Source organism: Equus quagga, chromosome 17 (genome assembly GCF_021613505.1).
Source record: "Equus quagga isolate Etosha38 chromosome 17, UCLA_HA_Equagga_1.0, whole genome shotgun sequence".
Taxonomy (NCBI): Eukaryota; Metazoa; Chordata; class Mammalia; order Perissodactyla; family Equidae; genus Equus; species Equus quagga.
The window spans coordinates 15,872,443-15,896,345 of record NC_060283.1 but is presented as its reverse complement, the minus strand read 5'-3'; the positions used below and the strand labels follow the sequence as shown (position 1 = coordinate 15,896,345).

Below are 23,903 nucleotides of genomic sequence, written 5' to 3'. Positions count from 1 at the left end.
GAGAGTGTTAAAAACAAAAATCCTTGTTACCAAACCTTGACATGTTTTCTAGATTATCTATGCAGCAAGCTTGAAGTAGAAGATACCGGATGTTGATTGATTTCAGTACTACCCAAATTTCTCAATATGACACAGAATTAAGATAAAGCCAATATTTCCCAATTCTTTCTTTAATTATGAAGACAAAATCATGGTTAAACAGGATTCAGATCTCTCTCTCTTTTTACCTCCTTTTACAATTCAACACCTCAAAATTTACAAAATGTCTTTCATGTGGAAATCTCTGAGAATGAAACAGCTGGTGAGACATATTCTGAGTGAATGTGAGCACTTGAAGTGAGGAATTTGGCTCCATCACTTATCAGCATTGCAACTCTAAATAAAGCACAATCTTAAGTCCTCTGATCACTCCGTGTCCAATGACTCTTCAGTTATTTTATAGCCAAACACAACTTTTCTTTCATTCTTTTCAGTGCATTCTTTCCCTCCTGATTTCTCAAGCTATAGATCGATGGGTTAAAAATGGGAATCACCACCACATAAAACACTGAAGCAAATTTATCTGTTTTTAGAGAATGGCTTGAATTTGGCAGTACATACATAAAAACGATTGTCCAATAAAATATTGTGATGGAAGTCAAGTAGGAGCACAGGTAGAAAAGCTTTTTCTCTTCCTCCAGCAGAATGGATCCTCAGAAGGGCAAAGAGGATGAAGACATAAGAAATTATCACAATAAGTAAAGAGCAAACAGTATTGGACCCAGCAATGATTAACAACATCAGTTCTTTGATATGAGTGTCAGAACAATCCAGAGCCACCAAGGGAACATCATCACAGAGAAGTGGTTGACCACATTGGAGCCACAAAAAGACAAGTGGAATGTTGCCACACTCTAGACAAGACCCACAGTAAATCCGTAAATATATATGCTAAGCAATTATTTGGTAATAAACTTTTCTAGGCATGAGAATGAGATAGAGTAAAGGGCTGCAGGTGGCAACATGCCAATCATATGCCGTAACTGAAGCAACTATAGTTCACAAACTATAAATATGATGAAGCAGCACACCTGAATGGCACATGCATAAAATGTTTCATGTTTAATGTCACACAGGAAATGAACCAAGGTGTTTGGGGTAACAGATCAAGTAAAAGAAAGATCAATAAAAGCCAAATGACTGAGAAAAAAACACATGAGTGTATGAAGCTGAGTACTGATTTGGATTAGCACAATCAAACCAAGATTATTACCCAGGACACTAGCTAAATAGATCACCAAAAAGAACGGCTTGAAGCTCTAGATTATCTTTGAGTCCCAGAGGATAAACTCAGATACAGCTGAAGGATTGCCTTTGGCCATGGAATAGATTTAAAAGTTTTTTTTTCTTTGTTTGTTTTTAAAACCCTCCATACCTGCTGAGTTTTTTGGTCTCCACTGGCAATAATGAAGCAAATGTTAGGAGCTGGCTGACTCACCATGATCTTATGGTGAACACAATCAAAGGAGGATCTTCATGTTACTTCTGGTTTCAGAGTGAAGTGATTTTTTCCACGCAGAAATTCCAAAGCATGAAACTCTATGTAGATACGTAAAAAATAGAAGGATGGTATTTTATTTAAAATTTTACATGATTGAATAGTCTATCTCATAACTATTTTAATAAGAGATATTGAGAGTTATTTGAAAACAGATAATAAAAATAATATTTTACATTCTTGGAATACCTTAAAAAATTATAGTGGGGCTGGCCCGGTGGCTCAGAGTTTAAGTTTGCATGTTTTGCTTTGCAGCCGAGGGTTCGCTGGTTCAGATCCCGGGTGCGGAAGTGGCATCCCTTGTCAGGCCATGCTGTGGCAGGCGTTTTACATATAAAGTAGAGGAAGATGGGCATGTATGTTAGCTCAGGGCCAGTCTTCCTCAGCAGAAAGAGGAACATTGGCAGCAGATGTTAGCTCAGGGCTAATCGTCCTCAAAAAAAAAAAAATTATAGTAATCCCTTCAAAAATTTTTATTTAACGGGAAGTGACAAATTACTAAAAAAAAATGATTCCACAAGAAGTAATATGAGAGGTCATAAACAAACTTTTGAATACTGATTATCTCTATACCAAGTATTCAGGATAATTTTTATTTTATTTTATGTTAGTTACGATTTCTAATTTTCCTTCAGTTGTCATGTGGTGTTTGCAAATTAAAGAGAGAAAAAGAATATTTAGGAATATAGATAGTCTTGGTTTTTTTGAAAGAGGCATAATATGATTAAAAATACATAAGTGATTCAGAAAACGTATTTATTGTGAACTTTCAAACATCTAAATACAAAGCAGGAAATGAAAAAAATTCAAGGATGAATTTGTAGAAAAAAGAAGCAGGTTTTCATGATCTTTACGTGAACAGAAGAGAGATAAACTTGATTTTCTTTTTTCACTATTTCATCTCAGAACGTCTTTATACCAACCATATAGATTGGCAATATGGCTATCATCTTCATTTTCAGATATGGAAATGGACGGTGAGCGCTTCAGCCCTCTTTATGTTTCAGGATTAGTATGAGATGAAGCAGAATAACTCATTAAATTAGTCCTTGATTCCCTAACATTGATTGATAGTTTATAGAAATGATCACCTTTCAGAGAAGCAAGAACTTCTCCATTAACCAGAGATGAGGGCAATTTTGGAAAGACAATCTAAGACTTTGTCTTTGTCAAAGGTTTAGAATAGTCCTTATCTTATATATTGTGTTAAATAAAACAATTTTAGCTCTTAATAGTATTAATAGTATTTAGATTGAGGTTTCCACTGCAGAAATCTCTGTGTAATCCCATCGTGCTGATAACTGTAGGAGGTTATTCTCTTTGAAATATTTCCAAGTGTTCTTGCATCACCTCGCTAACTTGTGATCTCAAATCCCTGCCTGTCTGGGCTCTTATTCTTTCTAGTACTTGCATTTCTCTGATGTATTGGAACCTGTGTAGCTCTTTTCCTGATACTAGCAAACTCCTCCACATCTTCAATCACTTTATTCTCCTTTCCCTGAACTAAAACTTGGCTTCTCCTTGAAAACCAACTTCTCTCTAGGTCACTTCTCTGTGTGCGGCTCCATTTGAAACTCTACATTCTTCAAGTCTAGCATGTGAGATTAAGCATTATTCATGTTTTGAGCATTGTCATTATTTACTGTTACATCTAGTGTTCATGTAAACTCCCCTTATGCTTTCAAGATTATATTCACTTTCACTGTTGTCATATGAATTGCTAGGTCCCTCCCTCTGATTCATTGAAGATGCTGATACTAAGATTATTCTGTTCCTCTTCCACAAAGTTGTCATCAGTGCCCATGAAGACCACCTGTTTAATAATATGGCTTCTCATATTCTTGATCTTGATATCAGTGACCCCACCACAATTCGACTTGAGCTTTCATTCCCATGGCTCCATTTTGAAACTTGTTTCATCTGGAAACTGATCAAATGCTAAGTATCCAAAATTAAAACATTATCTGATGACTACAACTCTCCGCTCTTTCCGTTTCACCTTGATTAAGACACTCTAACTTTTTATTAACCTATTCAAATCACTATTCCTTTCACTCCACTAATTACCCTTTACCTGTGTCACTCCTTTATTCTATTCTTACCCTAGACAGCTTAGACTCTGTGATTTATTACTACAAATTCTCTTTCCAACATCCAAAACTTTCCTGCCTTATTTCCTCCCAGATATACTAAAATCTAGGTATTCTGAAATATTATTCTCTTTGCAACTGGTCCTGAACTATCAAGAACACCATCTTGGTAAAAGTGAGTTGTTACAAACTTACATTGAAAATCAAGTAGTCGCTTACTTGAACTGCTTTTTCCCAAACCAGTATTTTGTTTCCCAGTCTGTATGTAGCTGTTTAAACTCTTTGGATGCTTCCATACTCTCTCAGTAGTTGCTAACAAGTCCAACATTAGAAGAAGACAAAGAACTAAACTGGACCTTTCTCAACTTCTTGTCACCAGTTACACAAAACTACTTGATTCCACATTAATTGCAAATTTTTAAAAATTAAATTATCTCTAAAAAGAAATTCTAAAAATAGATTTTATAATTTTTGAAAGAAGGAAAAAACTTAAAATATCTTTCTAAAACAATTGATGAACATAATCTCAGAGGCCCGTGGCTGTGTACATGCTGATAGATGTCTTTCAAGCTTACTTGAATTTCTGTCAAGTCTCTGAGGAAAATCGCAATTAGTATAATCATTTCAGATTAGATACACATAAAAATGCAAAAACTACAGAGACTTCTGTATGATTTATATTTAAGAGTTTTTATTATTATTTTAGACAGATGGTGTTATAAAAATCAAAACTGGAAGTGGCATAGTGGTTGGGTTTGCATGGTTCACTTTGGTGGCCCAGAGTTCGCAGGTTCAGATCCTGGGCACAGACATGTGCACTGCTCATCAGGCCATGCTGTGGCAGTGTCCCACATGCAAAATAGAAGAAGACTGGCACAGATTAATTTGGAATTAATTCTGTGATCATGACTGTTTCAACTATCTATTGGTGTACAAAAAACAACCCCAAACCTTAGTGGCCCAAAGCAATAATGATTTATTATCTCTCATGTTTCTGTGGGTTAACTAGATAATCCTTCTCCAGGTGGTGGAAGCTGGGGCAGTAGGACAGTTGTGTTCTCCAATTGACCTCAGTCGCATGACTGACACTTGGTGAGGCTGTCAGCCGAAGTGCTTTCTTTTATCCTTGTGATGTTTCCATGTGTCTAGCTTGTGTTTCCAATAATATGTCCTTCAGTAGGTGAATGGATAAATAAACTGTGGTACATCCAGACAATGGAATATTATTCAGAGCCAAAAAAAAAATGAGTTATTAAACCATAACAAAGACACGAAGAAATCTTAAATGCATATTACTAAGTGTAAGAAGGCAATCTAAAAAGTCTACATACTATATAATTTCAACTCTATGACATTCTGGAAAAGGCAAAACCATTGTGGCAATGAAAAGATTAATGATTGCTAGGGGTAGAGGTGGTGAGGAAGAGATGAACAGACAGAGCATAGAGGATTTTTAGGCCAGTGAAAATATTCTGTGTAATATTACAATGAGGGGCCGGCCCCGTGGCCAAGTGGTTAAGTTTGAGTGCTGTGCTTCTATGGCCTAGGGTTTCGCTGGCTTGGATCCTGGGCGGGGACATGGCACTGCTCATCAGGCCGTGTTGAGGCGGCGTCCCACATGCCACAACTAGAAGGACCCGCAAATAAGATATACAACTATGTACTAGGGGGATTTAGGGAGAAAAAAGCAGAAAAGGGGGGAAAAATTGGCAACAGTTGTTAGCTCAGATGCCAATCTTTAAAAATTAAAAAAAATTACAATGATGGATACGTCATTATACATTTTTCACAACCCATAGAATGTATAACGTCAAGAGTGAATCCTAAGGTAAATTATGGATTTTGAGTGATAATGATGCATCAATGTAAATTCATTCATTGTAACAAATGTACCACTCTGGTGAGTGATGTTGATAATGGGAAGGCTAGGCGTGTGAGACAGTAGGCAGTATATGAGAAATCTCTGTACCTCCCTCTCAATATTTCTGTAAACCTAAAACTGCCCTAAAAAATAATGTCTTAAAAAAATGTTCAACCATATCAATAACGACATTGTAAAGTGAAGAGTAAGGTCACTTTTCAGGCACTTTAAATCCAAAACCTTTTAACAAAGCACCTTGTTACTTTTTCCCTCAGTTCAACTATGAAAGAGAATATTACTTATATTTGTAATGTTATTTGCATAGTTCATGTCTTTCAAGATGACCTAAAAATCTCAATATCATAGTGAAACAAGATAAAATTATGATTTTAAGGTGGTTTGTTCTTTGTCTCTATTGTGGAAGCATCTCACATTCAAAGAGAATGAATGATTTTTATCTCTTTTTTATAATTCGACTATTAAACAAACAGACATTGAAATTCCTACTATGTGTAAGTCAAAACATTTTCAAGGAATTTTCAAGGAATGCCTTCAAGGGATTTTCAGGGAAATAGGCATCAGGAAACTAAGCCCCAGAGGACAAAGGCTCCTATACTTACTGGCACTTTCTGACACTTACTGGCATCATTGTACATGCCTGGATTTAAAATCTCCTAACTCAGGATCCAGTACTCCTTTGATAACAACACAATTCATTATCGATTACTAGAATACAACTTTTCAGTAATTTTTTTCAAAGAGTTTTTTACCTCCTGATTCCTCAAACTGTAGATCAATGGGTTTAGCATGGGAATCACCACTGCATAGAACACTGAGGCAAATTTGTCTTTGTCTAGCGAGTGTTTTGACTTGGGCTGCAAGTACATAAAACTGAGGGTCCCATAATATATAGTAATAGAAAACAGGTGAGAAGCACAGGTAGAAAAGGCTTTCTGTCTTCCTACAGCAGAATGGATTCTTAAGATGGTAAAGACAATGAATACATAGGATATGAGAACAGTAACAAGAGAACAAAAAACATTAAACCCAGCAATAGTTAACAACATCAACTCTTTGACTCGAGTATCAGAACAGGCCAGAGCAATCAAGGGAACATCATCACAGTAGAACTGGTTGACCACATTAGAGTCACAGAAAGACATGTGGAATGTAGCCACTGCTTGTGTGAGTCCCACAGTAAATCCATAAATGTAACAGCTAGTGACCATTTGAATGCAGAGTTTCTTAGGCATGAGAACTACATAGAGTAAAGGCTTGCAGATGGCCACATACCGATCATAGGCCATGATGGAGAGCATTAATAATTCCCAAACTGAAAATGTGATAAAGCAACACACTTGAGTGGCACATGCATAAAATGACATACTTTTAATTTCACGTAAAGAATTCACCAGGGTGTTTGGAGTGATTGCAGAGGTACCGAAAAAATCAATGAAAGCCAGATGACAGAGGAAAAAGTACATGGGGGTCTGAAGCTGAGAACTGATTTGTATTAGCACAATCAAACCAAGATTACCCAAAGCAGTAACTAAGTAAATCAGTAGAAATACACAAAAGAGAATGGCTTGAAGCTTGGGATTACCTGTGAGGCCCAAGAGGATGAACTCAGTGATTGCTGAATGATTGCCTTTTGCCATGAAATAGATAAACAATTCTATAATAAACTCCTTCAGAGCACCGTCTCTGAATACCCTTGACTTTGTAGGAAATAGTCAATTAAATGTGAGAAGATAGCCCTGGCTCACCAGGATGTTATATTAAATTCAGTCAAAGTAGAATCCTGATAAGCACTCTGAAGTATGTGAGGATTATAGTTATACTTTCAGTATGAAAGGATTTGGTCCAAGCATCAATTCCAGGATATAAAATCCACTTGAGAGCTGTAAAAAGAGAGAATATTTCAATTAAAATTTTATAATCAAAGTCTGTGTTGTACTTTTTTTAAAATACAAAAGAAAAAAGCAACGTTAAGAATGCAAGCGCCTATGATAATGCATATCAAAATACTTTCTTAAATTAGAAGTTGATCTAATAAAATTATTGCATAATTTCATCAGAATATTAAAAATTACCAAAACTATGTGGCAAAAATGTAAAATGAAAGTCAAAAGCAAAATATTAACACTTTATCTTTAGGTGTCCTGTTTGATGTAACATTAAAATTTTCTTTTGCTCATCTCCATTTTCTACTTTTTTTTCTAATACATATATAATACTGACTTTAAGGTAAAATAGGGTTGTGAATTTGTTGGCTTTGTCTTTTGGCAAAATGCACACCAGTGAATAATTTTCCAGATTGTAAAACGGCTGTAAATGTTTAAGAGACTTCATTTTAGCCTCTATCTTCAGTATCTAAGTGGTCTCAAGTGAATAGCATTTGGGCAGCATTTAGAACATCTAAATTCCAGAGAACATTTCCATAAACCCAAGCTGGATTCTGAACACTTGAAAGTTAGCAGAGTTGAACCCATTTTCCTCCATTCTTAAAGCAGAAAATAAATCAACTTGATTTTCTGACATTATCACTACATTGTCTCAGGTTACTTTGCATGCACCTTATAGACAGTCGAGACATGTAAAACAATAAAATAGAAAAAGCATCTGCCCTCTTAAATTTTGATCGACATTTCCTTGTAAACCTTATTTTTGTTACTCCTTTATCTTTTCTCTTCCTTTCACCACTTTTCAAGCAAATATCTTAGAATGGGCATCTACTCCCAATTTTTCAACCATATTTACAACTTAAGCAAGTATAATCCACTTTCCTTTCCTATTCAATCAAGAAATCCCCTTACCAAGTTTACTGTCATCGTCCCTATTCCTAAATCCAATAAAGCCTCCTTTTCTTTGGCTGCTCTGTAGTACCGAACTCTATTGGATATACCTTTGGATTCCAGAAGAAAGTAATCTCTGAATTCATTATTTGTCCATTTGATTCTGCACCTTGGCGGCTCTGCTCCTATTATCTATACTTTAGATGACACATTCTTCAGGCCGTCTCCAAAGCCTTCCAGCTTTCCTTCTTTACAGCTTCTTGTTCAAAAATCTTATCCAGTCCAATGTCCTCAATAAGTATCTACTTGCTGATTATGCACAAGTACATATTTCTATTCCAGATTTATTTTCTCTGTTCCAGCTTTATATATCTAAATGCTTCCCAGAAATCACCACTTAGATATTCTAGGTGTTCATCGAAAGTATTGCATTCAGAAAAGACCTTGGTGTCTCTGCACATTGGACCTGATACTCAAGACCCGGAGTATATACTTTGTATCTCAACGAATAAGGCCATTATCCATTCAGTTTTTCAAATCAGAGACAAATTTTTGTTTACTGTACTTTTCTGTTCCTCCTGCCAATATTCAATCTGTCCCCAATTCCTACAAATTTTATAACCTATACACTTTTCAAATCTGTTTACTTATATTGTTTCCTTGATCCAACCACAATGACTTTCTGTTTTGTTGGACATTTTTTGCAAATGGCACCTAACTTTCACTTTTGCCTCCAATCTCTCCTACTTTTCTCTGTTCCTCACATTTCAGTTTATATAAACTTTTTCAGACACAGCTTCATTCTTTTATACTCTTGATGAAATCCTTCAATGTCTTCCCATTGTCCATCAGATAAATTCTAACTTCTTTCACATGGCTGACATAACTCTTAAAAATCTAGGTCCTGCATCTCAGATCAGGCTGATATCTTCCAATACTCTTCATATAATCACCATGTTGCAGATATTCCAAACTACCACTGTTATTCAAATGTGAGACAGAATTTTTTCCTTCTAGTTAACTCTCTGTACTCTGTTGAATCACTTCCTCTTGGAGGCTTTCAGTATTTTTCAGGCCAGATTAAGTCCTCCTCATATATATGGTTTTGCATCCCCCGATTTATTTATTATAGCACTTATAGTGTTGAGTTTTTTGTTACAACACCATCATGCAACAGACTGCTAACTTATCTGTAACCAATTCTAAACTTAAAACTGCTATTTTTATGGAATATTACTTATTTTATACACAATTTAATCATCTACCTCTAATAGTATACAGTACAAAGATGGTCAATAACTATCTGTTAAATGATTAAGTGAATAAAAGTTACAGTTCTGCAAATCCAAAGCCTTTCCCACCCAAGAGAGATTGAGTATAGTTTTTTCTACTACCTGATGCTTTCAGTGTTCAATACTTTGTCATAAAGTTCAACCAGAAATTCCTTAATGATCTAGTGAACCTGGGAGGAATCTTTATGAAGCCAGTACAGTTTAGAATCACCTGGATATTATGAGACAACTTTGCATTTTGATGAATGTGTGTATGTGATCCTTCAGGAAACTTTTTTTTTACTACATTATTTTTAGCAAACATTGAACAACAGTATAGTTTTCTATTCAAGAATATGCAGTTATTTGATGGCTAGTGTTTGGGGACCAAATTATATCTCTTGAAATGGTAGATCACTTTTTCAGCTATTAGTCAATTAAAAAATCTAGAGTAGAGGAACATATTAATGATCTCTTTTGGGAAAACAGCTTGATTAATTGCCATCTCTGCTTTACTTGCTATGTTTGCTTTAATATTTGTCACAATGGTTTCATATTAAAATTATGTATTTATTTAAAATAAATGTTCAGTTCATGGGCCTTAGATTTAGTAACAGCTTTTGGAAACCATTAGATAAAAATGAATTTTCCAATCACTAACATTCAAACCTTCCTTCTCAGATTAATATCTTGAATTTTTGTTATGATTGCTATTCCACTTCAACAGCAAGGCTTAATTTAATGTTCATTTTCCTTTTCAGTTTCTAGGAAACTGAATGCATGTAAGTCCTAGGTCGATTGACATACTGTTGTAGCCACTCCACAGAAATGGATGAAGCTTTCTATATAAATTTGCTTTAGATGTCCAGATTCACGAAGCCACACACTCACCAAGAGAGGATGAAAAGATTACTGCTCACACAATGAGGCTTTCTCGTGTGAGCAGTGTGAGCTCCCAAGCTGGTCTGAAAATGGCTTGAGGGAGCAGGGAATGGTAGTCGCATTTGGGATTTGTATTGTGTTGAGTGGGTGAGGATTCCCACGTTCAGGAAAAGGCTTGCATGGTTCAACCTTCCATTTGGCACCAAAAGGTGGGGCAGTGAGTTTTTTATCAGTTTATCCATATGTAGGGTACAAGGGGGAGGGGAAGTGGTAGAGCTTGAAAGCTGTGAGTAGTCAAACATCAAAACGAAGTCAGACATTTTATTACATACCTTTTCTCCTCAAAACCTTTATCAAAACCTCAGTCATCTCCAGCTCTTAGAACGTTCTCTTTTACTCTTCCTTAACTTCTTCCTACTGCTTTATTATAGAGATAATTTTTCCTTCTCTCACAGAAAGAAAGAATTCTTCCTGTTTAGGACAGAAAAGGATATATTTGGATGTACAAGGATTGTTTACTGATCTCAAAGTGCGGGTAGGCAGATGAGGAGCACTATCATGATAATAAAATTTGTCCAATCACACCCGAAAGAGAGAAACAAATGCTACCAATTTTCCAAGCAAGCATATAGATTTATTTGTTTTATGTGTAAAAGATAAGATAGTATAAGATAGTATTAGTAAGATAGTATTTAAAGTAAAACCTCTTTGATGATTAGCAAGGATCTACTCTTCTCATTTTTAAAGCAAATTTATTGGATGCCAAAGTTTTGATGAATTATCTTGCTGCTGGCACTTTTCTTAACGATCATTAATAATCATTTTTATTAATATTGAGGCATTTTTGTATAATGAGTGTTAATATTCATTTGTAAAACATGTTGACAATATTTTACCAGATTTATTTCTATCTTAATTTTGTGTGTTGTATATTTTCACATATGGTCTATTCAATCATTGTCTCCAACAGATCTTCTCAGTTTTTATAATTTTGAATTTTTATCAAACGGCCACCCACAAAGTGGGTAGGTAATTGTTTATACTTACATCTAGTTCTATGTAGTATAATTTTGTACTAGTAATGCATTGATATTTTGGAATGCACACATGGTGTATTATTGTTACCGAACCTGAAGTGAGTTCGCTCACCCGTTGCGCAGCAAGCCAATCTCTGACACCGGGGGTGGTGGAAGAAAGTAGGAATTTTATTTTTGCACAGTGCTGAGCAAGGAGAGAGGGCAGCTAATGCTGAAATCCCAAACTCCCAGAAAAGCTAAAAGGAAGGGTTTTTATTTGGGGTTTTAGGTAGGGGAGGGGGAGCATATAGCCTTGCTGGTCAGAGCTTTCCCACCAGCCTGTCTTTGGCCTTGAGACTACTTGCAGAGAGGAGGGAGCTCATGACCTTGCTGGTCAGCAGCTTTCCCACCAGCCCTATCTCTTTGCTGGAGGAGATAGTCCAGGTGCTTGTCCTTGACAGTATCTGTCTCCATGGAAGATAGTGGATTCTGGAGCCAGGAAGCCAGAGAGTAAGCAGGGAATAAGTGTTTTGGTTTTAACCCCATATATGCTGGGTTTAATGTGGGGAAACTGATATCAGGGTCGATATCATTATGTGAGACTTTTTCTCTAATTTTTAAATAAATACAAAATACCAAACACAATTTGTACTTTAGCAATAAATGTAAATTTCAAAATTATTTATATATTAAAAATTCAATCTACTTATGATTGTCTCTGGACTTAACTTCTGTGATCTCTCTGTTTATTCATTATTCAAACTACCTTAATTGAATTTTTGTTGTCAAACTTCTCCCACCAAATGGCTTCAGGCAATCACCGAATTGCTTTGTCATTATAGTATTATCTTTTCCAGAATTTCAGCTAAATGCACTCTTTGTGTTTGATTTCCTTCATTTCACACAATGCTTTTGAGATTCATCCATGTTATTGCATGTACAAATATTAATATTTGAGTTTTATCTCTGAGTAGTATCTTATATTGTAACTATGTCACAATTTGTTTATCCATTCACCCATTGAAGGACATGGTTGCTTGCAGTTTTGATTATAAAAAATAATGCTTCAGTGAACACTTACATAAACATCTTCATGTGAACATATATTTTCATTTCTCTTGGGTAAATACCTGTGACTGGAATTGCTGGGTCATGTAGCAAATATATGCGTAACTTATGACATACTGACAAATCCAATGTGGCTGTAAGATTTGGGATTCCTACCAGCAATATATGAGGGATCCAGTTCTTCCACGTTCTAATCAACTCATACTGTCAGTCTTTAAAACTTTACCATTTGAATGGGTGAGTAACAGTACATCATTGTGGTTTTAATTTCTGTTTTCTGATGAATGGTAATGTTAGCATCTTTTTATCGTCTTCTTGGCCAATCAATCACATATCTTCTTTTGTGAACTGCCTATTCAAAATTTTTGTCTAGTTTTAAATGTGTTGCCTTTATATTTATTATGGAGTTGTAAGAATTCTTCCTACATACTGTATATAGATACATGTTTTGCAAAATTTATCTCGCTGTATGTGGCTTACCTTATTATTTTCCTATCTTTCAAAGACCAACATTTTTAATACTAATTAATTCTATATCAAACTTTTCTTTTATATTTTGTGCTTACTATGTCTTGTGTAAGGAGTCTTTGCCCAAAGCAAAGTCATAAGTTTTTCTTACACTTTCTTGTTGAATATTTCAGTAAGAGGAAGATTTTTAAATGTGTATTGAACTCATTAAGATGGAAGAAACCTGAGAACTTAGACCTTATCTGTACAGTAATAAATAGAGAAACTATATTGAAATGGCTAAAGAGAGAATCAAAAGTGAACAGTGGAAACAATGAACATGGACACATTTTTCAAGAAATCTGACTACTGCTTTGAGTGAGGTATTTAAAAGAAAAGTAAAAATATGTAAAACAGTGAAATATTCACTAAGTTCAGACAAAACTAAATATGATCATCTTTCATATGTTCCATATTCTCTTTTCAATGTTAGTAATACAAAATAAAACAAAAAAAATCTTGAGCATATGTGAGATTTTTAATTGTTTCGTAAGGTACCCTCAAATTGTTGCTATAGAATACACTGAATATTTTTGAATAATAATCATAAAAGATAATATTATTTTTATGTTTAGAGGATTCATAAAGAGAGGTGATTTAAATGGGAAAATGTAATAATGTTAGTGTCAAAGATGGAATATATAAACCAGAACAAGTGAAAATGTGATACATATTGGAATTAAGGGGCTTCCAGAGATGATAATGAGTTCTGAGAAAAAGGGAAAGAAAAAAAATCTTTTACAGATAATCCAATTGAAAAACAGGAAGGTTATATAAATAGTGAGGAATTTAGCACAGTCTGGGTATAAAATTGTAAGCAACTCTGTGTGGAGAAATAATCCCTAAGGCAATGGATTTGCACTGACATGTACTAGTAGGTACTTAGGGGATACTTGTAAAAGTACATCTGGGGAGTTTTGTACCAGTATAGAATATATGAGTGGATAGAGGAAAGTTCATTAACATAAGGTGCTCACCCATTTAGGATGCACTATTTGGGCAACACCACCTGAAGGCTGCCCTAACAATTTGCTGGGATGGCTCCTTAAAGCCTATACTCAAATATGTCTGGTTCCATATCTGATAGATATGCCAGATCATCCTTTGCATAGTAATAAAGAAAAGGGGAGAAGACTGAAGAATGTGAGAGTATGATAATGAATTTACCATGTAGAAAAGTAAAACTCTCTTCCTGGACTTCTCAACCTGCAGCAGCTGATAAGCTAAACTAAGAAGTCCTGCTGCAACTAGGCCTTTAACCAGGCCATGCACTCCATCCAGAACAACCTTAGCATCTCAGCCAACCTCTTGACCATGTTCATGTAATGTCTGCGCAGCCTGAAATTTGAGGTGGTGCAGATGGCCCTCAGGAAAGTGCCGAGTTCACCTTCCTCTAACAAGATCCCTTGGCTTTCTTGCTGCACCGGGCCTTCCTGGTGGGTGTGTACGTCCAGATGGACACCTGAGCCAAGATCTCTGAGGCCCAGAGGATCTTACTCATGCAGGCTTTAATGTTAGCTGGTGCAACAGTCTGACTGCTTGTCAGCCCTGTGTTCCTCAGTTCATTAACTGGGGTTCCCCCTGCTGGGTCCAGGATGCCCTGGTCCACTGGTGGTCTCTTTCCAGAGGAGGGGAGGGCACCTAGTTGCCTCGAGGCTGGGCAGGTGAAGCATTCAGAGCCCACAGCAAGCAGTATGGGGGGTGGTAATCTGTCCCCAGGGCTTCCCTGCCCACAGAGAAATGGAGGGACATGGCCCAGCCATGGGGAGACACTGACGACCAAGGTATGGGGCTGATTTTAAGTGAAATGTTCTGAACTTCCTTAAAAAAAAATCTTTATTATGTATGTTATAGTTTTGGTCCTTGTGCTGTTGCCAATGGCCTAGATGTTTATTCTGCTACTTGGAAAGCTTCATACAGGTAGATTAAAGACACGTCTCTTTGTTGCCACAAATGATGGAGGCAAATAATGGTTGCTGATTAATTTGTCTTAGATTTTCTCCAAGTGAGCTAAGGTGGAATCTATATAATTGCTAATACATCCTCTTGTACCTAGATTAATGCCTTGGGGCAAGTGGGAACGTCATTGCAAAACCTTCAAGAGAAAATCACCTGCCTTTCTCAAGCAGACCATGATATATGGGACTTTTTCATTGATAGTGCTCCATCAGAGGTGGCCATAAAAGACAATGGAGAATAGAGATCCTCTAATGAAGCTTAATTCCAAGCAATGCATGTGGCTGTTGACTTTTCTTGAAGGAGAGATATCCAGAAGTATGACTCTACAGTAATTCATGGTTATTGGATGATAGTTTAGTTTGATGATCAGGGATTTGGAAGTGACAAATAAAAACTTGATACAAGTAGTTCTGGATATGTGGAGACATTCCTCTGAATGTAAAATGTGGGTGGGAGGGTATTTGCTCACCTAAAAGCATCCTTACCACAGAAGCCCTCAATAATCAGGTAAGTAGGAACATCATACTATGGATATGGTATACTTTAACCACTTCTGCCTTTATGCCATGTGCTCCTGAATAAGGTAGCCATGGCAGGATGGATGGTGGTATTCTTTGACTCAGTAACATAGGCTTCCAGTTTATATTGCTAATTATTATACTAAACTGCTGAGAATCCAACCTGTCAGCAGCAGATAATAATAGTGTTTGTCCAATTTGACAATGTTTGATGGAGGGACCAGCCAGACCTCTGGTGCCAGGTTCATTATATCACCCACTTCCAAAACAGAAAAAGCAGCAACTTATCATCACTAAAATGGACACTTTCTGTGGTCATGGATTTTCCTTTCCTGTTTGCTATGTTTCTGCTAAAACAATCAATTTATGGGAGTACTGTCTTTAATATTATTATATTCTGAGCAACATTACTTCTGGACAAGGAATTTATTTTATACGAAATGAAGTAGAAAATAGTTTTGTGCACATGGAATTCACTTGTCTTACTGAAAGGAGTTGATGTGATAGAATTTTGCAACAGTTTGTTGAAGATTAAATAAAAGTAGCAGTTGTACAATAGCTGTAATAATGCAATTTTTCTCTTGGATGAAATATACAGGTCTAGAAATCAGAAGATCATTAATATAATTGTCTATCTCACTATTAAAATCAAGGATCTTCTATCAAAACATTTGCCTCCTTTACCCATAACTTTGTGCTCTGCTGGATTATAGGTTTTATCTTCAAAGAAAGACTGCTCCCCATAGGGAAAACAATAATGTTTTCATTTAATTTATGTGTAGATTTTTAGTTTCAACAAGTTGACTGTGTTGGCTTGTCAGTTGAAGCTGGATATTACTGTGGTATGCAAGAAAATGACACCCCATGGGGCCGGCTCCATGGCCAAGTTGTTAAGTTCGCTCGCTCCGCTGCGGTGGCCCAGGGTTCGGATCCTGGGCACGGACATGGCACTGCTCGTCAGGCCACATTGAGGTGGCGTCCCACGTTTCACAGCTGGAAGGACCTGCAACTAAGATATACAACTGTGTGCAGGGGGTGTCTGGGGAGATAAAGCAGAAAAAAAAAAAAAAGATTGGCAACAGTTGTTAGCCCAGGTGCCAATCTTTAAAAAAAAAAAAAGAAAAGAAAATGACACCCCAAAGACGTCCACATCTTAGTCACAGGAACCTGTGAATATATTAGATTACATAGTGTAAGGATCTTGGCAGCTATGATTAAGGTTATGGACACTGAGATGAGGGCATTATCTTGTATTATCTGAATGGGCCTAATCTAATTACGTGAACTCCTAAAAGCAGCGAACCTTTCTCAGCTGGAGTCAGGGCTGCAGGGGAAGAAGAGGCAGGAGAGAATTATTCTTCTTTTTCATGAATTGGAGCATTCAATTTAAAGTGCTATAAAAAAAGATTGATTTTAAATGATCTATGAATCAAAATTTAAGGTACTGTTTGTGATTCAATTTATTTCATTCTCAAGTCTTTTCAAGATTAATGAGAGTTATTTTCATATAATAGAAAATAAAATCAGAAAAGTAATGTATTCTCTGCCTCAATATTAACATTTTTGTGTTGTAATATTAGAAAACATATTACTAATAGAATGCTAATGAAGAAAACTTGAAGTCTGTTTTTTATTGTTGTTGTTGTCATTTCCTTTCTTTTTGCATCCTAACTCTGAGGGCTTTTGGTTAGACCTCAGGTCATTTATTTTATACTAGAACATACCTTTTCCATAATTCTCTTCAAAGCATTTTTGACTTCCTGGTTCCTCAGGCTGCATGTTAAAGGATTTAGCATAGGAATTACCACAAGATAGAAAACAAACAATTTTGTCAGTATCCAAAGACAGCCTTGTTTAGGGCTGCATATACACGAAAATGACTGCACCATAAAATATAGTGATGGAAATCAGGTGGGAGGAACAAGTAGAAAATGCCTTTTGTCTTCTTTCAGCTGAATTAATCCTCAGAATAGCCAATGGAATGACCATGTAGGAGATGTGGATGACAAAAAGACAGGAAAAGGTAATGAAACCAGCAAGCGTGAATAAATGTCAGTTCTTTGATATTTTTGTAATGGGTTTTATGATAGGCCACATCAACCAGGGGAACATCATCACAGTAGAAGTGATTTATTATATTTAAATTGCAGAAAGACAAGTGGAATGTAAGAGTTGCCTGTAGGAGTCCGCAGAAACCCATACAAATATGTACTAATCACCATTCAAATACAGACCCTTCCGTTCACGGCAGTGATACAAAGTAAAGGGTTACACATGGCCGTATACTCATCATACCCGTGACTGAGAGCATATACATTTCACAAACCACAAACATTATAAAGCAACACAACTGAGTGGCACAAGCAAGGAAGCATATCCTTTTAATTTCTTGGTGGAAGTATACCAGAGTGTTAGGAGTAATAGAAGAGCTATAGCAAAAATCAACAAAAGTCAGGTGGCTGAGGAAAAAATATATAGGTATGTGAATATGACGACTGATATGAATTAACATAATTAATCCAAGATTGCCTATAACACTAATAAGGTAGACCACTAGAGAGATACCAAAAAGAAGGGTTTGAAGCTCTGGATTAGCTGTCAGTCTTAAGAGGATGAATTCAGTCACATCTGAATTATTGTCTTTGGCCATGGAATGTACAAGCATATCTGACAGTTATCTCCAGAACGCCCATTCTGGATAATCTTCCACTTCTTAGATTAAGAACTTAAGTCATGCTTATTTTATGAGGACTGTATTGGAAAGACAATTCTCACTGGTCCTGTGGGCCATTCTCATGTTTCTATTCTGCCTGCTTTTGATCTGAAGGGATTTGCTCCAGACAGAAATTTGACCATACTCAGTAATCTGGTGGATTGTTAAAGAAGACAGAATTTTTTGAATTAAATGTGGAATCTCATAAACACAATGAAAAACCAGCATAACGGGTATAGAAGAATAAATATTTCAATGATAAAAGAGATGACAGCATATTTCCCAGTAATATACAAAGATGAAATACTAAACATTTCAACTAACCTCAAGATTAAGACAACCATGACTCAGACTAAACATTATTTTAGTGTGCTAGTCAGTGCAAGGGATGAAGCAGTAAAAACATCATTATTTATAAAATATATGATACAGTATCTGAACCAATAAGTTCAGTAAAAAGATATTATTAGATTTGTTATGATTATAGTAAAGTCTTCTCTTACAGAGCTATATAATGAAAATGATGCCATAATAAAAATGTAACATCAAAGAAATAGGAAAATAGAATTTTCAAGATTCCATTTAAAATAGTAAACAAAAACATTTAAAACCTAGGGTTTAATATACTATCAAACTTGGCAAAATGCTGGTTTTACGTGGTCACATTGTTTATGTTTAAGTTGAATAAATTTATTGTTTCACATTTCTTAGTGAAATGACATTTAGGAAACAACAAAATTCTTCACAAGTTAATTCAACCATGTAATGTATGGTAGATAATCCTAAATAAATCTATGAAATAAACTTGCAAGAACAGTCAGGGCATTTCTTAAAATAATATGTAATGAAGGGTTATTACTCCTTACAAATAGTAAACCATATTATAAACTACATAATATAAAACAAAGTGAGAATCAGTGGAATGCCAGTGAATGTTTATCAACTGGCTTTCAAAAAAGGAAAAACAAAATATTGCTGATTTGTAGCATCAGTTGATTTACTGATTCCTATAGGGTAAATATTCCTACCACAGCTGATCTAAACCTATCTGAATTTGGAGATGGGGAGAGATGTGCAGATGTAGCTTTTATGAGTTAGTAGGAGCTGCACTGGTGGTAGTTATGAAAAGTAGGTTGGTATTATAAGGAAAATAATAGAAAATAGTGTTTAGTAAGAGGCACACATATTTATATGAGTATACTGTATGCTAGAGCAGCACTTAAAGTCTATGATGCGTCTCTTTCCACAGCATATTTATACCTATATTTATGGGTCTCTCTCCCCAATCTACATGGTAATTACAAAGAGAAAACATCCATCTCATTAATATGAAAGGACTGGGTAGAAATAAGTTGTCCGTCAGACTGATCAAATTAAAAGAATGATAATACCCACTGTTGGTAAAGTTGTAGGAAAACAGATACAGCTAATAGAGATATAATTTGTCTTCATCTTTCTGGAAGGCAGTGTAATAGTAAGTGTTAAATATGCCTGCCACTTGATACAATGATTTAATGCTAGCTACTCAGGGAAATAATATAAATATGCAAATATATAAATTATCCAATTTTTACTTACCAAAAATGGAATTTGTCTAAATATATTATAACTGTTCAGTTATTGCACAGCTTTTTATTAAAATACTAAATAGCCATAAAAAAGCTGAAATGTCTACATTTACTGATATTGAAAAATGTTAAAAATATAGCAAGTTAAAAAGAGCAGCATTCTAACCAAATTATGTAGTAAGAAATTATTTCTGTAATGTTCACATCACATATTATGACCTGTACATCATATACACACACAGGAAACATACTCAAATTGTATATGGTAAAATGTTAATAGTAGTTATGCCTATAAGGTGACATTGTGGTTGATCCTTCCATCCTTCCTTTCTATTCATTTAAATGATTCTTTACTTCCAAGTCTTGGCTACTGTGAATAATTCTACAATGAACATAAGGGAGCATGTATCGTTATGCATTTGTGTTTTCAAGTTCATTGGATAAATACTCAGCAGTGGAATAGCTGGATCATATGGTAGATCTATTCTTCATTTTCTGAGGATACTCCGTAGTGCTTTCCATAGTGGCTGCACCAGTTTGCACTTCCACCAGCAGTGTATGAGGGTTCCCTTCTCTCCACATCATCTCCAACACTTGTTGTTTCCTGTCTTGTTGATTATAGCCATTCTGACCGGAGTGAGGTGATATTTCATTGTAGTTGTTATTTGCATTTTCCTGATAGTTAATGATGTTGAGCATCTTTTCATTTTCCTGTTGCCCATCTGTATATCTTCTTTAGATAAGTCTCTGTTCAGGTCTTTTGCCCATTTTTAATTGGGTTGTTGGTTTTTTTGTTGTTGAGCTGAATGAGTTCTTTGTATATTTTTGACATTAACCCCTTCTCTGATATATGGTTTGAAAATATCTTCTCCCAAATGTTAGGTTATCTTTTCATTTTGTTGATGGTTTCCTCTGCTGTGCAGAAGACTTTTAGTGTGATGTAGTCCAATTTGTTTATTTTTTCTTTTGTTTCCCTTGCCCAGTCAGACATGGTACTTGAAAAGATGCTGCTACGACCTATGTCAAAGAGCATACTGCTTATGTTTTCTTCTAGAAGTTTCATGGAAGCACCCTAGTGCCCATCAAGGGATGAATGGATAAAGAAGATGTGGTATATATACACAATGGAATACTACTCAGCCATAAGAAACGATGAAATCTGGCCATTTGTGACAACATGGATAGACCTTGAGGGTATTATGCTAAGTGAAATAAGTCAGAGGGAGAAAGTCAAACACCATATGACCTCATTCATAAGTAGAAGATAAAAACAATGACAAACAAGCACATAGCAACAGAGACTGGATTGGTGGTTACCATAGAGGAAGGGGGCAGGGAGAAGGGCAAAAAGGATAATTAGGCTCACATGTGAGGTGATGGACTATAATCAGTTTTTGCTTGGTGAACATGATGTAATCTACAGAAAATCTGAAATATATTACAATGTCCTTTGAGAGCTATATAATGTTATAATGTTACTGCAATAAAAAAATTTAAAAATAAAATTAAAAAATAAATAAATAACTGATTCTTTACATTTTGTGCTATACTCTACTTCAAACAAACTTGATTTTAATTTCATACATATATTTCCATTTTTCAATGGATTCCATGCTTATGAATATTGATAATTTTTCACATTTAGACACATACAATTTGAGCTTATCTAGTGCCCATATGAATATTTGAAGTATTCCTAATTATTTACCATTAAAAATAACTTCATAATTCCACATTTTTGAGGAAAACGTTTCATTGTGATATATTCCTCAGGAGGACTAATTTGTTAACAAATTTTAAAAAATTGTCTAATTGAAAGCAATTGTATTCAAAATGAACAGGACCAATTTACAAAATCATCATTAAATTTTAAAGAAAAATCATGATAAATCTTTTAGCCTGTATTAATAATTATGTAGCAAATTTTGTTTTAACCTGAAACTCTTAAATTTTACTTTGACTAGATAGTTTTCTAAATGTTCAACATTTTAAAATTGAGAGTAAGAAATCTAAAATTTATCATTTTAAAAAGTCTTTAACTCAAACAAATTTTCTTTAATCTGTTCTCTTTTTTTTTTTTTTTTTGAGGAAGATTAGCCCTGAGCTAACATCTGCTGCTAATCCTCCTCTTTTTGCTGAGGAAGACTGGCCCTCAGCTAATATCCGTGCCCATCTTCCTCTTCTTTATATGTGGGACACCTACCACAGCATGGCGTGCCAAGCGGTGCCATGTCTGCACCCGGATCCAAACCAGTGAACCTCGGGCCGCCAAAGGGGAACGTAAGCACTTAACCGCTGCGCCACCGAGACTGCCCCTTCATTTTCTTTTTTGATCCTATGACAATACAGAGCTTTTGCCTCAGCAAGTGTTAGACCCAGCATTCACATTCAGGTATCCAGACTCCAAGGAATCTGTGCTCTTTAAAAGAAACAGCTGTGGCGCAGTAAATGTGCCACCCTGCCGAGACAGGAGGTTGTGAATTCAAGGACCTTAATGACAATCTTTCAGTATATAGAATACAGACTTAAAACATGCTAAGGAGCTTTGTAAGAAAACAGAGAGCCACTGAAATGTTCAAATAGTAGGTGAATGAGTTTAAAGAAAAGATGAGGAAAGAGACTTGAAAACTGTGGATCAGACTAGCCCTGTGTCTCTATGATCCATCAAAATATATGTATAGTATATTTTGGGCCTTGGCCTAAGGCGAGATTTGTAAGGAATAATTTTACTTGAATATAATGTCCTTTCCCTGCACATTAATAGCTTCTTCCTGATATTTTGTTATTTAGTATTCTAATGGTCCCTAGATGGAAAAAATATATCAAATTATATGTTTTAGTTGCAAACTCAAAACCATTTTCTGGGTAATGGAAACGTGTAAAATTATTCCATTTATTTGAAAAATATACATACATAGCTATAGCTATATCTATACCTATATCTATATCTTATCTATGTCACAGTTATCAGCTGTGTATGGTAATTCTCATTTATAAATTGTACTCTCAAGTTCATCAGTAGATTTGAGACTAGAACTGAGGTCTTTAGGCTCATGAAAGAAAGGGAGATGATACGCAAATACCTACCACTGTCTATTATCCTTTTTCATGTTGTTTAATCCTAAAAATACTCCAAATTGAGTAATATTGGCCTCCTTTAACAGATAAATAAACTGAGGAGAGCCCACACATAGCACGATGCCACGTTTAGGACCTGAGCATGTTTTTTGACTACAAAGCATATGTTCTTTTCACTAGGATACCTTGCCAGCTGAGTTCACTGTGGTATAAACTGTACCTTGATCAATAATGATCAATCTACCCAAGATTTTCCTAGTGTAACTGCATATAATCCTTGTTACTGGTAAAATGGTCTTTCATGGTTCAATTATCTTGAGTACGTTTCTTTCCAATGTATGATACCCTATGGGATTCCATCTCTGAATTACACTGTTAATTTATTTTAGATAACCGGAAAAAATATAATGAGGTCTCATAGGCATAAAAAAGGCAGTTAACTTAAAGAGTTAGTCATTCCAGAGCAAACCAGACTTCCAGACCAGTGGAAGGCCACGTTAAATCTGTGAAATAGATAAAGTTAAGATGGAGTACAATTTTCATTAATAAAGGCAATTTTTGAAATGTGAATATGGGACAGTTTTACACTGTAATAATTGTTTTCAAGAAATTAGCAAATCAAGAAGAAAATATTTAGACTATGCATCTTTACTTTTCTCCTGACATATTGTTAATACAGCCAGAAAATCCTGAACTGGGGATTTTGGAGGGGTGGAGAGTCTGAACTTTTGTCCATATTCTGCTTATAACTAATTGTATATCCAGATGATGGTTTTTGGTGCAATTCTCATTTTGAGAGATGAAAAAAATTGGTATAAATTCTTAGGGTCAGAGAATTAATTACTTTTACTACATTTCCATTTGAAAAATGAAAGAAGGGGAGCAAATTTTTACAGTTACTTTTACATCTGAAATCTCATTCTAAGTGTAAATCTAGAAAATTTCATTATATAGTGAACAGATATACAGAAATCGCATATTATGAATAGACATCCTGGTAGTTTTTTGAGGAATAAAGCTACACCATGAAGAAAATCCCA

General features: G+C 35.4%; 1 protein-coding gene and 2 pseudogenes across 1 annotated transcript; all 3 read right to left on the bottom strand.

Moving 5' to 3' along the window:
- Window positions 1–431: 431 nt before the first annotated feature.
- On the bottom strand, window positions 432–6,144 carry LOC124229097 (olfactory receptor 5AL1-like; annotated as a pseudogene).
- Window positions 6,145–6,204: 60 nt separating this feature from the next.
- LOC124229552 (olfactory receptor 5AL1-like) lies at window positions 6,205–7,179 on the bottom strand. Its single transcript, XM_046644822.1, has one exon. The coding sequence runs from the start codon at window positions 7,144–7,146 to the stop codon at window positions 6,205–6,207; it is 942 nt and encodes a 313-aa protein (XP_046500778.1). The 5' UTR covers window positions 7,147–7,179.
- A 10,028-nt stretch (window positions 7,180–17,207) lies between these two features.
- On the bottom strand, window positions 17,208–18,154 carry LOC124228490 (olfactory receptor 5AL1-like; annotated as a pseudogene).
- Window positions 18,155–23,903: the final 5,749 nt, after the last annotated feature.